The sequence below is a fragment of the Camelus bactrianus genome, chromosome 9, assembly GCF_048773025.1.
Source record: "Camelus bactrianus isolate YW-2024 breed Bactrian camel chromosome 9, ASM4877302v1, whole genome shotgun sequence".
In the NCBI taxonomy this organism is placed as follows: Eukaryota; Metazoa; Chordata; class Mammalia; order Artiodactyla; family Camelidae; genus Camelus; species Camelus bactrianus.
The window spans coordinates 33,309,385-33,324,240 of record NC_133547.1 but is presented as its reverse complement, the minus strand read 5'-3'; the positions used below and the strand labels follow the sequence as shown (position 1 = coordinate 33,324,240).

The window sequence follows — 14,856 nt, the reverse complement described above, 5'->3', positions numbered from 1 at the left end:
TGTTTATTTCTGCTTTTATTTCCTTTAGGAGACAGGTCCAAAAACATGTTACTCTTATTTATGTCAGAATGTTCTGCCTATGTTTTCCTCTAGGAGTTTTATAGTATATGATCTTTAGGTCTTTAATCCATTTTGAGTTTTATTTTAATATATGACGTTAAAGAATATTCTAATTTCTTTCTTTTACATGTAGCCGTCCAGTTTTCCCAGCACCATTTACTGAAGAGAGTATCTTTTCTCCATTGTATAGTTTGCCTTTGTCATAGATGAATTGACTGCAAGTGTGTGAGTTTATTTTTGGGCTCTGTTCTGTTCCACTGATCTGTCTGTTTTTGTGTCAGTTCCATGCTGTTTTGATTACTGTAACTTTGTAGCATAGTCTGAAATCAGGGAGCATGATTCCTCCAGCTCTGTTCTTTTTTCTCAAGATTGTTTTGGATATTTGGGATATTTTGTGTTTTCATACACATTTTAAAATTACTTCTTCTAGTTCTGTGAATGGTGTTTTGATAGGGATTGCATTGACTTTGTAGATTGCTTTGGGAAGTATGGTCATTTTAACAATATTAATTCTTCCAACTCATGAACACAGTGTGTCTTCCCATTTGTTTGTGTCAGCTCCAGTTTCTTTCATCATGTCTTACAGTTTTCCCAGTACAGGTCTTTTCCCTCCTTAGGTGGATTTATTCCTAGGTGTTTTCTTCTTTTGGTAAATGGAATTGTTTCCTTCATTTCTCTTTCTGATTGTTCATTGTTAAGTGTTTAGAAATGCAAGATTTCTTATTAATTTTGTATCCTGCAACTTTACTGAATTCATTGACGAGTTTTAGTATTTTTTTGGTGGTGTCTTTCAGATTTTATATGTATAGTATCATGTCATCTGCAAACAGTGACAATTTTACTTCTGCCTTTCTAGTTTGGATTCCTTTTATTTCTTTTTCTTCTCTGATTGCTGTGGCTAGGGCTTCCAAACCTATGTTAGATATAAATGGCCAGAGTGGATATCCTTGACTTGTCCCTGATCTTAGAGGAAATACTTTCATCTTTTTAACATGGAGCATAATGTTAGCTGTGGATTTGTCATATATGGCCTTTATTATGTTGAGGTATGTTCCCTCTGTGCCCACTTTCCAGAGAGTTTTTAATATCAGTGGGTATTGAATTTTATCAAAAGCTTTTTCTGCATCTATTGAGATAATCATATGGTTTTTATTCTTTAATTTGTTAATATGGTGGATCACATTGATTGATTTGCAAATATCGAGAGATCCTTGTATCCCTGGATAAATGCTACTTATTCATGGTGTATGATCCTTATAATGTATTGTGGGATTTGGTTTGCTAATATTTTTTTGAGGATTTGTGCATCTATGTTCATCAATGGTATTGGCCTGTAGTTTTCTTTTTGTGTGTGTGATATCTTTGTCTGGTTTTAGTATCAGGGTGATGGTGGCCTCATAGAATGGTTCAGAAGTGTTCCTTCCTCTGTAATCTTTTGCAATAGTTTGAGGAGGATAGGTGTTAACTTCTTCTCTGGATGTTTGGTAGAATTCACCTATGAAACCATCTGGTCCTGGACTTCTATTTCTGGGCATTTTTGTCTTGTGTATTTTGAAGCTCTTTTGTTAGGTTCATAAACCTTTATAATTGTTATGTCCTCTTGGTTGCTTGACTCTTTTATCAGTGTGTAATTTCCTCCATTTTTGGTAATTTTTCTTGCTCTGAAGTCTCCTTTGTTTCATATGAATATAGCTATTCAGATTTTCTTTTGAGTGATATTTCCATGGAATATCTTCCTCCACCCTTTTCTTTAAACCTGTCTATCCTACTTAAAATGTTTTTCATGTAAAGAGCGTATCTTGTTTGTTCCCACCATTTTTCATTCGTTTTCCCTTTCCTGACTTCTTTATGGGTTATTTGAACATTTTGTAGTATTCCTTTTTAGTTTTTCTGGTTTGTTTTTGACTATGTCTCTTTGTATAATGTTTTTTTTTTTTCAGTGATTGCTCCAGGTATCGTAATAAACATATTTAGCTTTTCACAGTATCTATAGAACTAATATTTTATCACGTCAAGTGGAATATAAATACCTTACTAGCTTATAGTCCCTTACACCTTTGTCTCTTTATGTTTTGGTATTTCATATGTATTATGTCTATATACATTGGAAACTTCATCTGACAGTGCTATAGTTTTTGCTGTCAACTATTACACATGCCTAAAACACTCAAGTGGAGAATCATTGTTACATTTGTCCCTGTTTACCATTTCCATTGCTCTTCCTTTATTCCTGGTGTTTCATGTTTTCGTCTGATATGACTTCCCTGAATCATAGAACATTCTTTCATTTTAGAGGAGGTTTTCTGTCAAACAAGTTTCTTTTTCTTCATTTGGGAACACCTTTCTTTCATCTTCATTCCTGATTAGTATTTTCTTTGAGAAACCTGAAGTAAATTCCATTATTGTTCAACTACGTATAATGTGTCCTTTTTCTCAGGCTGCTTTTAAGATTTAGTCTTTCAGTTTTCAGCAGTTTGATGATGTGTCTGGGCATGGATTTATTTGACTGTATCTTTTTTAGGATGAGTTTTTTGGATATCTAAGTTGATACCTTTTGCCAAATTTTTTAAGTGTTCAGCCATTATTTCTTAAATATGTTTTCGGTACCACACTCCTCTCTCCTTCTGGAATTCAGGCAACAAGAATGTTTGACCTTTGTCTGTTTTCCATATATCCATGATACTCTCTTTTGTTTCTTTTTTCTTAGATATTTTTTTCTCTGTTCTTCAGATTTGATCATTTCTATTGATCAAGCTTCAGGTTTACTCTTTCCTCTGTACTCTCCATTCTGCTACAGAGTCTATCCAGGGGACTTTTAGTTCTTAAATTTCTGTTTCTTTTTTACATCCTCTGTTTTTTGGTGAGACTTTTTCTTTACATTTATTTCCAGAGTGTTCACTTTTACTTCCTAGAGCATGGTTATAATAGAGATTTTTTACTGCCTTTCTGATAATTCCATTATCTTTGCCATCTTGGTGTTGACATCTGCTGGCTTATCTTTTGCCTTGCGAATTTCTTAGGTTTTCCTGGTTCTTTGTTGAGTGATTTTGGATTGTGTCTGGATCTGATATTGAATAGTATATAAGTCTTTAGATCTTGTTAAATCCTAAGAAGGATGTGAATTTTTTAAATTATAAATTTTATTTTAGTTGTTTTAGCAAATAGTCTTGTTCTGTTCAAGTTGCTAGTTCTGCCTTACCTTCTGTAGATGGTGGTTCCTGTGTCGGTTCAGTCCTTAAAGACTTTGCCATGTTATTTGGATCTGTCTGTGTCTGCATCATCATCTAGTGGCTGTTTTGTGACTGAGCAGTGGTTTATTCCATAGTTCAGTTCTCAAAGCCTTTGGTATGCTAATTAGGGTCAAATCTTGCATATCCAGCTTAGAAGTGAACCTAGCAGTTCATACACAACTTTATAGGAGCTCTTTCTTGAGTTCCTGTCTGTGATTTCCCACACATTTCTGAATCCCCAGGGTCCTCCTTCCTGGATACTGGCTAGAAAGCATGGGCCTGAGTTCCCTTGGTCTGAGACACACTTCCTGCAATTGTGTCTGTATCTTAGGAGCACTGAGAAAGAAAAAAAAGTAATGAGAGTTTCACCATGCTGGTGAGATCACAGCATCTGTGGTCAGAGGATGTGATTCCCCTACTTCAGAGTTTTAGGGGCCTGCTTGGCCACTTCTGTTGTCACCATTACCCTTATGGCTTCTGTTTCTGTAGAATTGTCTCTGTTTCTGTAGAACTGCCTGATGGTTGGGGCAGAAGAGAACTGTGGGGAAAAGGGGGTTTTCCTCACTCTTTGACACTTAGGAATTTCTCTTTTCATTTTCCTGAACAGAAAGAATATACCTTGATGTTGTACTCTGGCTTTCTTATTAGTATTTATATGATGCATCATTTTCTATCCTTTTACTTTTATCAATCTATGTCTTTATAAAAAGTGGATTTCCTGTAGATATTCTGTACTTAACTCTTATATTTTTATCCATTCTGACATTGTCTTTAACAATTTAAAGTTTAATGTATATATTGATGTTTATCACCTTGATATTTGTTTTCTACATATCCCATCTGTTCTTTTTCCCTCTTTTCTACTTTAATCCTGCCTTCAGTTAATTGCTCATTTTTGCATTGTTTTACCTTTACTATTGGCTTTTTGTTCTCTCTATAGTTTACAGTCTACATCTTCATCTTATAATCTATCTTTAAAATATGATATTACTTCCCATATAACAACCTTAAAATAATATAATTCTATTTCCTCATTCCTGACCTGCTATTGCCAAAATTTTACTTCTGAATTAGTTATAAACCCCACTTTTTTTTTCTTTAAACAACCAAATGTCTTTTAAAGAAATTAAAGAGGGAAAAGTCCTTTTGTTTTACCCGTATATTTTCTATTTACATGCTCTGTCCCTTTGTATAGATCTACATTTTCATCTAGTACCATCTCCCTTTCTCCTGTAACTAAGGTTTCTTACAGTGCAGGTCTTTAAGATTTCTTATAGTGCCTGTCTGTGGGCAATGAATTCTTTCTGCTTCTGTCTTACGTTTATATTTTTGGCATTATTTTCTCTGCATATAGAATTTCAGGTTGACAAGTTTTTTGTTTTTTGTTTTTTCCTTTCAGCATTTTGAAGATGTCATTCCATTGTTGTCTGGATTGAATAGGTTTTGGCAAGACAATCAACAGTCATGTTTATCACTTTTCTTCTAGAAAGTGACTTTTTTCTCTAGATGCTTTTTAGATGTTTTTATCATTGATTTTTCAGCAACTTTTTTATAATATATGGTGTAGTGCATGTCTTTTATTATCCACTTGGGACTTTTTATTGAGCTCCTTTGATCAGTGGGTTTATAGTTCACCAGTTTGGAAAATTCTGGCCATTAGTTCTTCACTTTTTTTCCCCTGTTATCTCCTTTTAGTACTCCAGTTACACAGGGTTGATCACATGATATTGTCCCATTCAGACTTCATACATTTATTTCATTATCATTTGCTTCATTTTATATAGATTCTAACATTGTGTCTTAAAGTTCATTAATTTTTCTTCTGTAAGTGTTTAATTTGCTATTAATCCTATCCAGTGAGAAATTTTCATTTTAGACATTGAATTTATCACCTCTATAGATTCCATTTCATTTTTTGTATCTTTTATTTTTCTCATACTTGATTTCCATTAAATTGTTCAGAGTTACATTGTTTTAACATGTCTGTCCTTGTTCTGTCGTATCTGGGTCTGTTTCTGTTGACTGATTTTTCTTGGTATGACTCATATTTTCCTACTTATTGTCATTTCTATTAATTTTTGATAGGATGTGGAACATTGTCAATGTCACATTGTTGATGTCTGGATTTTGTTGTCTTACTTTAAAGAGTGGCAAGTATTTAAGTTACTTGTGGATCCCCGTGGTCCCTTTGAGTTCTTTTTTCTGTTTTTTTTTTTTTTTTTTTTTTTTTCTTTAGCTTTACTAGGATGCATTTAAAGTAGCTTTTACTTGGGGATAGTTCAGCACTGTTACAAAGCTGTGACCATTTATAGCTCCCCCGTGAAGGCCTTAAAATGATTACAAGGACTCTCTACTTTGTCTCCATGAGTATAAACCTTAGAAATTGTTCAGCTTAAAACTCTCCTGTTGTGTTTGCCCAGCACTGTGGGTTTTTACCCTGTGCATGTGTCTGTTACTCAGCAAAAACTCAAGGGGATTCATGTGCAGATTTCTGGGGCTTGTTCTCTTTATAGCTCTCTTTTCATCAGAATTCTGCCTTTTAGCCTCCAGTCATCTCAGCCTCTCTAAACTGATTCTGATCCCCTCCGCTTAGCAGGGATGTTCTTTCTCTGTACCTAGGAAGTGCCTCTGATTAGGAAGGGGGGGGTCAGTTGTGCAGATCACATAGTTCTCTCAGAGATCATAGTCTTGCACTGTCTGTTTCTGAGTTTTCTAATAATTTATGAATGGTGGCTGGAAACTATGTTATGTATTAATATCTTAGACTCTTAACTTTCCTCACTCTTCTTGCATATTTATTTTTCTATAAGGAATATGAGAATCATCTTGTCTCAGTTTTAAAAGTGCTATTTGTATTTAATGTGATCATGTTAAATGTATAGATTAATGTAGGGAGAACTGATAGCTTTAGAATATTGAACTTTGGTCACCAAGTACAGCAAATACCTTTCTAATTTATAATTTTATCCTATTAAGCTAGTATCTGTCTATTCTTCTTTTGAGTTTTTGCCAAAAATAGATACTATCTTCTCATACCTTTACTTTTTGCATGCAAGTGGTCACAGTTTTTTTCTTTGATTTATTAGTATGGTGCTTATGTGTATAGATTTCCTAGCATAAATCCCATTTATACATTCCTGGTATGAAACCCACTCAGTAACAGTCATTATTACTTTAAATAAACTGCTATGTCCTGTATGCTTGCTATTTTAGTTTGGACTTTTGCGTAGAATCTTGGATTACATTTGACTGTTTCAAAATTCAAACTCCTAGCACTCATTTAGAATCCTTGAATAAATATGACAGGTTTTTGAAAAGGGAAGAATTCTCAGAATGCATGAGATAAGTGCATCATTGTGGTACTTGGATACTTTTAGCATTATAACACTTGCTTAAATGTATTTAGTGTTCATGTTTTTGTTTCAAAATAATTGTTGATTTATGCTGTTCATCTTGTTTATATGACAGGAACTTTTTGGCAAGGAGAAATAGGATTTTTTAAATTAAATCTTCTCAATAAGATGTGCTTATGTTATACAATATAGGTTGAACTTATATGGTCTAGATTTAGCAGAAAAAAATTTAACCACCTGTTTCCATATAAAATTGTCTCAGGTCTCATTAATTCAGTTACATAAGATGTTTTCCCTCTTCACAGGTTCAGTTTAATTTACAGTTTACAAAACCAAGTACATCACTTGGAGATGTTCAATCAGGAACTGTTAATCCTTGCTCCACTGATAAGGAAAAGTAAGTTCTTGACATAAAATTTAGTGTTTGCAATTTTGAAAGTTTCCTTAAAGAGTTTTTATCAGTGTTTGAAAGTTATGATATCCACTTACTTATGACATTTTAAGTTTCTGATCAGTGAGATTTAAGTTTGAGTCACTTTTAGCTATGAAAAAGGTTTCTCATATTTTTTTAAAAAAGTGCGATAGATGTATAGTAGATTTTAATATTTTAAAAAGATTTTCCTACACAAATGAAGAACACACTTTGAAATATTCTTGGGCAAGTAAAGAGAAATCTTTTAAATTCCTCACAGTTGGCTATTTTTTGTTTCCTGTTATAATGGCTATGTTTGTCTCTGGAAGCTCTTTGTTTTTCTCAGTTATGCTTACAGTGTAATCTGAGAAATCAGCTAGGTGAACTGTTAGAATTCTTTGGTAAATAGGAATAAAATGGCTTGTGAGGTTGCCCCTTAGCCAAGCTAACATAAATAAGCTTCAGTGCCAATCTGTGATTTCTGTTTTGCCTACTCAGAGATTCCTTGCCTAATTTTTAGATCTTAAGCAGGTTTTGCATAGTGAAGCTTGTTAAATCATGAGTTATGGCTAAGTAAACAATTTATATATGCAAACTTGTCTCTCTGAGTAGTCTTCGTGTTTGTAATACTGTTTTCTTATCATTATGTTTCTTTATTTAAAATTTAACCAGTTTAAGGCCTGTCTGCTGGCCCTCATTATCATGAACTGTCACCATCCTAGTACATTGCAAACTAAGTTGCTGGCATGGCTCAGAGGCTTTGTATTCCAACTCTCTGGCCTTTATTCACTGCTTCCTCTAATGTTGGCACCAAAATGAGTATTAAAATAGTTAATGTTGATGGGCCTCCCTTTTTTAAAAAGGTGAGAATTCTTTTAAGTTCTGAAATGTGTATGCTTATTATATTTAATCTCATACTTGTTTAGGTGGCGGAGCACCTGGAATTCATATTAATACCATGATCTTTGTATGTTTAACTCTATCATCTGCACACCAAGAACAATTTTACTTGCAGAAAAAATTGATCATATTTGTAGTACAAAATCAATCATGTGTCCATAAAATTAGGACTGTTCAGCTATTTTGAGTTTTTTTCTGTTTAGAATTGGTTTGTTGTCTTGTCAGCTGTTAATAAGTGGCAGTGGGTATCAGAGGTTAAAGAAAAAATTAAAATTGAAAAAGACCTATTCACCCACTTTATTCTTTTCTGAAAACTGGGAAAAGACTATCATTTACTTTTAAAGATAAAATGTCATTGTTTTGCAAGAGACTTTAACTTCTTACAACAAGTGTACTGCTAGAGAACAAGTGTACTAGTGGACAGATTTCACAAGTAGAAATCTAGTGGTAGAAAGAGGAAAAATGTAACCACAGACATGCCCCCTCCTCCTTTGTTTTTTCAGAATTTCATATTTATAGTCACCTGACCAGAATTCATTATTGTACAATCTGTATTGATATTTAGTAATAACAACTTTGAAGCACTACAAAATTTTGAGGAGCTTTTGGTCAAAGGAGAAAGAAATCTTACTCGTTTTAAATATAGGATGTGATAGAAATTAAATAATATTCTCAAGGCATAATGTGTATTTTTCTTCTGTCATGTACCATTTATGCATTACTATTTAAAATTTTATAGTACTCATAGAATTTTTATTTACCCTACATTCCTTTTTCTAGCTTTCTAACGTTATTTATTATAACTTACTCTCTACTGGGAAGTGTACTTTGGCTTATGAAGAGATTAAATTATTTGCTTAAGAACCCAGAGAAGAATGTGATTTGTTTTGAACAAAGCTATATATATAACTTAGTTATTTTGTATATAGTGTATGTATATATAGAGAGATTAAACACTCAGAGTTAATTACTAAAGAAAAAATTAAACTTTGTTAAAATAAGTAAATAATTACTATTTTCCTTTCAAGTGGTGAAAATTTAGGGCTGGAGTCCAAGTATCTGAAGAAAAGGGAAGATAGCATTCCTTTACGGGGGCTCAGCCAGAATCTGTTTAATAATGCAGGTGAGAAGACATTTCTAAAATGGATTGTACACTGGTTTCATTAAATGTATTAGATACAGACTTACGTGATTATGAATAATCTTTTCTTGTCCTCATTTGCAGAGCATCAGAAAGATGGCACTGTAGGAGCATTACAGGCATCTTCAAAGCCCGCAGTGCTCCCTTCTGCGTCTTCAGCGTATTTCCCTGGGCAGTTACCGAACAGTTAGTCCTAGTATCTTTTACTTTTTTTTTTTTTTTCAATTTTAGAAAGTTGCGTGGCTTAAAAATATAGTGACAGCATAGATCAAATCTTAAACAAGCAAGCTGACCTGAGCTGCTGTATTGGATTGGTTCCTTTCAGTACTGCTCTCATTTATGCAGTTGAGGGGAGCAGGTTGGTACTTAGGGACTGGTGAAGATCCTGAGCAAATGACACTCTGTAGTTTGGAACATGGTGTTTTATAGAATACTAATATGAATTTTATTAAACTAATCCTTAGACATTCTCAGAAGTTCTAAGGAAAGAGTTGAACCTTGTAAAAGACATTCTAATCATACTGAGTATCTGGGTAAATTACAGCCTGTTCAGATGGAATAGTATGAAGCCAAAGAATTCTATCAATTCATTTTATCATTTTTATTAGTACAATAAAAATTTTAAATTTGCCATCAGAGAATTATGAGGGAAAATGATTATCTCCTGAGGTATCTGTATTGATATTTAAAGGGAAAAGTCCTAAAATTGCCTTAAATCAATGAAATAAATCCTTCATAGCAAGTAAATATTTTCCTTGAAACCTTTAAATTAGCTTTTGAATAATATTAATTTTGATAAGTTTACTGTAAAAATGTTTTGGACAGTCTATTTACATGACCACGTCAGGGAGAAAGCACTGTGGCCATTTGAGCCTCAGAGTTTATAGGGTTTTAATGCTTCCTGGAAGTCTGCACTCACCCAGTTTTTTCATTTGGAATTCTAGTTGTTATGCAGTTATATCTGTATTAGTGAAGTTTTGTTTTAAAAATTAGTATTTATACAAAATCTTTACTATGAGACCATCATGAATTCTCATTTTTGTATCAGAATGGGTTCATTTTCATGCTTGCTTAATACAGTAGGCAAAATGACAAACTGTAAGAAGTTAACTTTCTTCACTTCCCTATAATTAGAAATTTCAAATAAGAATTGCTCCTTGGAAAAAAATGAGGTGATTTTTTAAAAAAACTCACCCAGAATCACAGGGTCCCATTTTGTTTTCTTGTTGACCACCATCCAGTAGAGTCGCATTCTCTTGAGAAAACTTAATCAGTTTTTGTTTGTGGAGATTGCTAATGCTCATGTGATACATTACTTTCAAGGACCTTATTACACAGATGAGGAAAGAGACATTTCAAGATGTTAATGACATACCAGTGTTACTGGCTTCCATGGTGAGACAAAGAATCTTTGCTAATTTTTTTATGAAGACACAATATTGAGTCGTATGGTACTCTTGAAACTCTGCTGGCAGTTGTAAACTGTTTGAAACTAGGGAGCTAATCTGAAAAACGTATTAACCATTGTTAGGTAGTGACATTTTATATACACTTTTTTCCCCCATCATTTAGATATACTACATTAGTAAGAATACTTAGTTACAGTAACTTGAAGGTACTCATAATCTGGAAAGAAACTTCTTGGCAATATTGGAATCCTTCTTGTAAATAGTATGTAATATAAAACATTGTGACAGGGTTTGGATGGGATACATGTCATATGGGTAGCTCTTTAAATATAGATATCCTTTTTCCATATCTACACATAGAAAATTGGGAAAATTTCTGAAAGATAGGATAGAGATCCTTTGGATACCAACTTGGTAAAGACTTTTCTGGTATTAAATGTGTATGTACAGACTTGGGTGTGCTAATTAATGATTTGTTCTACCTCTTAAACTTTTGAAACTGTTTCGCTGTGTACAGTTGTACATGTGTTAATAATCAAAATGTTGCAGTCATGTATTTCTGTAAACTATGAGCTTTGTTAATAAAAGTATTAATATTTTGGGAATATGACATGTAAACAGTATATAAAAACAAGTATGATTGACCTCCAACATCTATATTTAGATTAAGTACTTCATTAATCTATGGGCCAAATTTTCATTTCTTTCCTTTTGTCTTTCTACAGTAGTATATTATTAAGCAAGGGAAAAGAAATGGATTCAAAGGAAGAAGGTATAAAGCTTTGATTTATTTGTTACTGTAAAATGATACGGTAACAAATAAAGCCAAAATAGGTAGGCCTTATAAGGGAATCACAGATCAAGACTTTCTTTAAAAAAAAAACTCATTAAAATATTTAATTTTATTAACAATATTTACATTTCTTTTAAGACCTTATTTAACCATAGTGAATGTTCCAAGTTTAAAAAGCATTAAGCAATAACCACACACAAGATGAAAACAGTGTAAACTATACAATACTTTATATGTACAATTTTTACAAAGTAACACTTTTTTAAATAATATAACTGGACACAAAAATATACACTTTAGAGAAATTCACATCAGTAATTGTATAAAGCTCTCTTCTAGGGTCCTGAAAATTTAGGACAAACATTAGCTCTGTAAATAAAGTGTTACTGTGACAGTCCTGAAAGGCCACTATATATATTTATCTACATATAGATATCACATTGACATTTTCAAGGCTACCAGCTTTACTATATAATTTTTAGATTATGTATTCAAGTGTTGAGGTTCTTATGATTATGCAAACATTAAAAGAATAGTGGTATAAGTAGTTGGGGAACAAATTTGAGCCAGCATTTAGACTTACAGGCTCCAAACACCCCAATTTAAATTCTAAATGGCTGATATTTTTTCACTTCCAAAACAGTAGTGAATAATGTTAAAAATAAAATTACTACAAACAAGCTTGAAACATGATTCAGATTTAGTACAGTTTTCTTAAGAGTTTTGTTTTTAAAATGCAAACAATTCATTTACCATTTCTTTACTTTAGTGCATCTGCATTAAGGCTTTGAATTATTTGACCCAAGATTTTACAATATTAAAATCTGACTCAGGATTTTACAATGTTAAAACGAACAGGTCCACGCCATACTACCTACTCTGTCTCACTGCGAGTCGGCATAAATAGAATTAAAGCTCAACACCTGAAGGAAATGGTAGCAGAGACATTGCTAGTATCTAAGAAGTTACATATATAGTTTTTAATTTTAATTAAGGGATGTATAATAAAACAAACAGCTTAGTGGCAAGAAACTGGTGCTAATAAACAAAAGGTTTCTTTTCAAAAGAAACTGTAACATCTTTGGAAAACTGTCCAGTTCGCTTCGGTTCTCTTTAGTTTCCACGGAGTTCATGCAGATCATGTCTTAAGACAATCTTAAAGTCCATGGCAGATGGAAGTGGAATGTACATCCAGAACTACAGGTGAAAACTAAGACCTGGGTGCTGATAGAAAAGTCTTCCTGATTTCAGCTGTCACACATTTGTGTCCTGGAGTAAAGGTTCTTTGGCCTCTCCTGGTGCTTGCGTACTGTGGGGGTGGCTGTGGCTGCCACAGTGCTTTCTCCAGCTGCTGGACCTTAAGCTTAAATTGGTATGTTCCGGAATAAACAAGGCAACAAGCAGAGCCAGCAGTACTGAACAGGCTCCAAAGAGGAAAGGGGGGCCAGGGATGATGGAATTCTGAGGACGAAAAAGATAATCAGGATTTCTGCGTAAACATCTTCGCTGAGAAGAAACTGCTTATCTTTTTAATAACTAACTGCTGTGAGTTAAAAGCCAACAGCGCCTCTCCTTCATTAAAGCCCCAGTTAGAAAACATATTCCCTTTTTAGGAGAAAATAAACACTATCACACCTACAGAGTTCTGGGGAGATAACAGCTGACCCAAGAAACAGCCATAAGATTTTTTTAAAACAGCACATGCAAAAAAATATACTGTCATTTGTAGCATAAAATCTGAACACATTCTGTAGGCCTTCGCTTAATCTGTTCAAGAGGAAGCAGATTTCAAAAGTAAAATCAAGCATGTGACATTACATTACAATATTAAATAACTACAGTAGCAGAATCAATTACCATTTTCTTTGTTTAAATAGGTAATTGTATTCTTTAGTGACCGAAAGTAAGGGCACCACATATAATGCCTTTACTATGAGAAGAATCAAACAGACCTCTCTCCTGGCCCAATTACGTTCATTTTTAGCAAAAACTTGCATCGCCAGTTTTACCTGTGTAGAGCCCACACATTCTTTTTTATTTAAAAGTAGTCTTAACTGGTTAGAAGATTAGTGTAGAATTCTGCTAAATACAAGGAAACTGATGAGTTGCTTGTACTGGCTGAAACGACGACGATGTTTTTCAGTTGTGAGGGGAATATAGCGGACACGTGAACCAAGACGTTTGCCAGCACCCAATACGGGGAACCCTAACGCTCTGGTGGTCTCAGATGAGAAGCAGGCAGTCGTGCAGACAGGTGGTGGTTCCCTGTGCCACACGGTATCGTGAGACAAAGTAGAATATATAATTTTTTAACTACCCAGGGGAGAAAGGATGCACAGCCAATTTTACAGAGTATGCAGGAGGATACAGTCCCTTAGGTTTGGGGTTTTAAGTGTTTTTATTCAGTCTAAAGTTATAAGACTCTCAAAAGCTTTAGTGACCAAAAATCATCTTTCAATCCAGCCAAATGAAGTACACTTTTATCACATATATGAAGAATTACCTGTTCAAAGTGGTGCTGTGGGCTTGTGTTTGTTCCCAAGTCTGTTCCTGTCATTGGCAGTTCTTTAAGTTCCACATGAAATATGTAGAAAATGAATCCATAAAGAGCTGGTCCCAGACCATTGCACAGTCCTCGAATTCCTGTTATCATTCCTTGAACGACGCCTGAATTGTTTAAACAAATTACTTAGTATACCATTTATTTTTTCCTACCCCAGAACTGAAATCATTTATTCTAAAACCAAAGCTTTTATCAGACACTAGCAACTTACTTATGCAATGGCATGAAAAATTACTTAGAAGCCATCAGCTCTGCAAAGTTCAGTGAGCTTGTCTGATGCACATGGCAGCTCAGGTAGGCCCAGGCACGCATCTAGCAAGTGGGCAGAAGCACTTTCTTTTCTTGGAAACATCTCCTGGCTCAAAACCAGGCATGAGTTCATAAGCACAACTGTTACACAAAACTGTCCCCAGGTAGCTACTTAAGACCTCATTTAGTCAAATACAGTCCCTTTTTACAGAGTTTGGTTTTTGTTTATCTCTGCGATCTTCTCCCAAAATGAAAATGCAACTTGCTTTGGCCACAGGCCTTTCCTCATTTATCAGCCAAGTGACCACTAGCACTCGTTTGTCACACCCCTCTTTTTCCTTATGACTACATAAAACATAGGCTTTTCAAACAATTATTCCTCATCTGTTAGCATTTTAGGAATTAAAGTGTTCCTGCCACAAAAGGGTAAGACAATAGTAAGTTTTCTATATGTCTTTAGATAGCTAAAACGTGAGATTTTAATGAAAGGGTTATCTTCTGTCCCCAAGGTGTCTAGCACATCATAGCAAGCACGTAATAAGTAAATGGTTAGTGAATGTAAGGTGGCCAACTTTCATCACTACCTTTTCTAGCAAAAGACTAGACAGGAGCACATGTTCAAACTGAGAGGCCAGGCTACATACACCCACCGAAGAGCAACACCCTAGAACCTGCTTTTCTTCTGAATGAAAACAATGAAAAATCCTCTGCAAGAAAAATCCAGCGAGAACGCAGGGTTTGAGTAT

The 14,856-nt window shown here is 34.1% G+C and overlaps 2 protein-coding genes across 4 annotated transcripts in view; one reads left to right on the top strand and one right to left on the bottom strand.

Annotated features, from left to right (window-relative positions):
* SASS6 (SAS-6 centriolar assembly protein) overlaps nucleotides 1-11,110 on the top strand; it is a 37,359-nt gene extending 26,249 nt beyond the window's left edge. For all 3 annotated transcript variants that reach the window (XM_010950443.3, XM_074370030.1, XM_074370029.1), the window contains 3 exons: nucleotides 6,949-7,040; nucleotides 8,984-9,078; nucleotides 9,181-11,110. In XM_010950443.3, coding sequence (XP_010948745.2) covers nucleotides 6,949-7,040; nucleotides 8,984-9,078; nucleotides 9,181-9,287 — 294 coding nt within the window. In that variant the 3' untranslated portion in view covers nucleotides 9,288-11,110. The remainder of the gene's footprint in view (nucleotides 1-6,948; nucleotides 7,041-8,983; nucleotides 9,079-9,180) is intronic.
* A 279-nt stretch (nucleotides 11,111-11,389) lies between these two features.
* MFSD14A (major facilitator superfamily domain containing 14A) overlaps nucleotides 11,390-14,856 on the bottom strand; it is a 34,351-nt gene continuing 30,884 nt past the window's right edge. The window contains exons 11-12 of the mRNA XM_074370031.1: nucleotides 13,802-13,965; nucleotides 11,390-12,759 (exon numbers count right to left, since the gene is read on the bottom strand). Of these exons, the coding sequence (XP_074226132.1) occupies nucleotides 12,553-12,759; nucleotides 13,802-13,965 (371 nt within the window). The 3' untranslated portion in view covers nucleotides 11,390-12,552. The remainder of the gene's footprint in view (nucleotides 12,760-13,801; nucleotides 13,966-14,856) is intronic.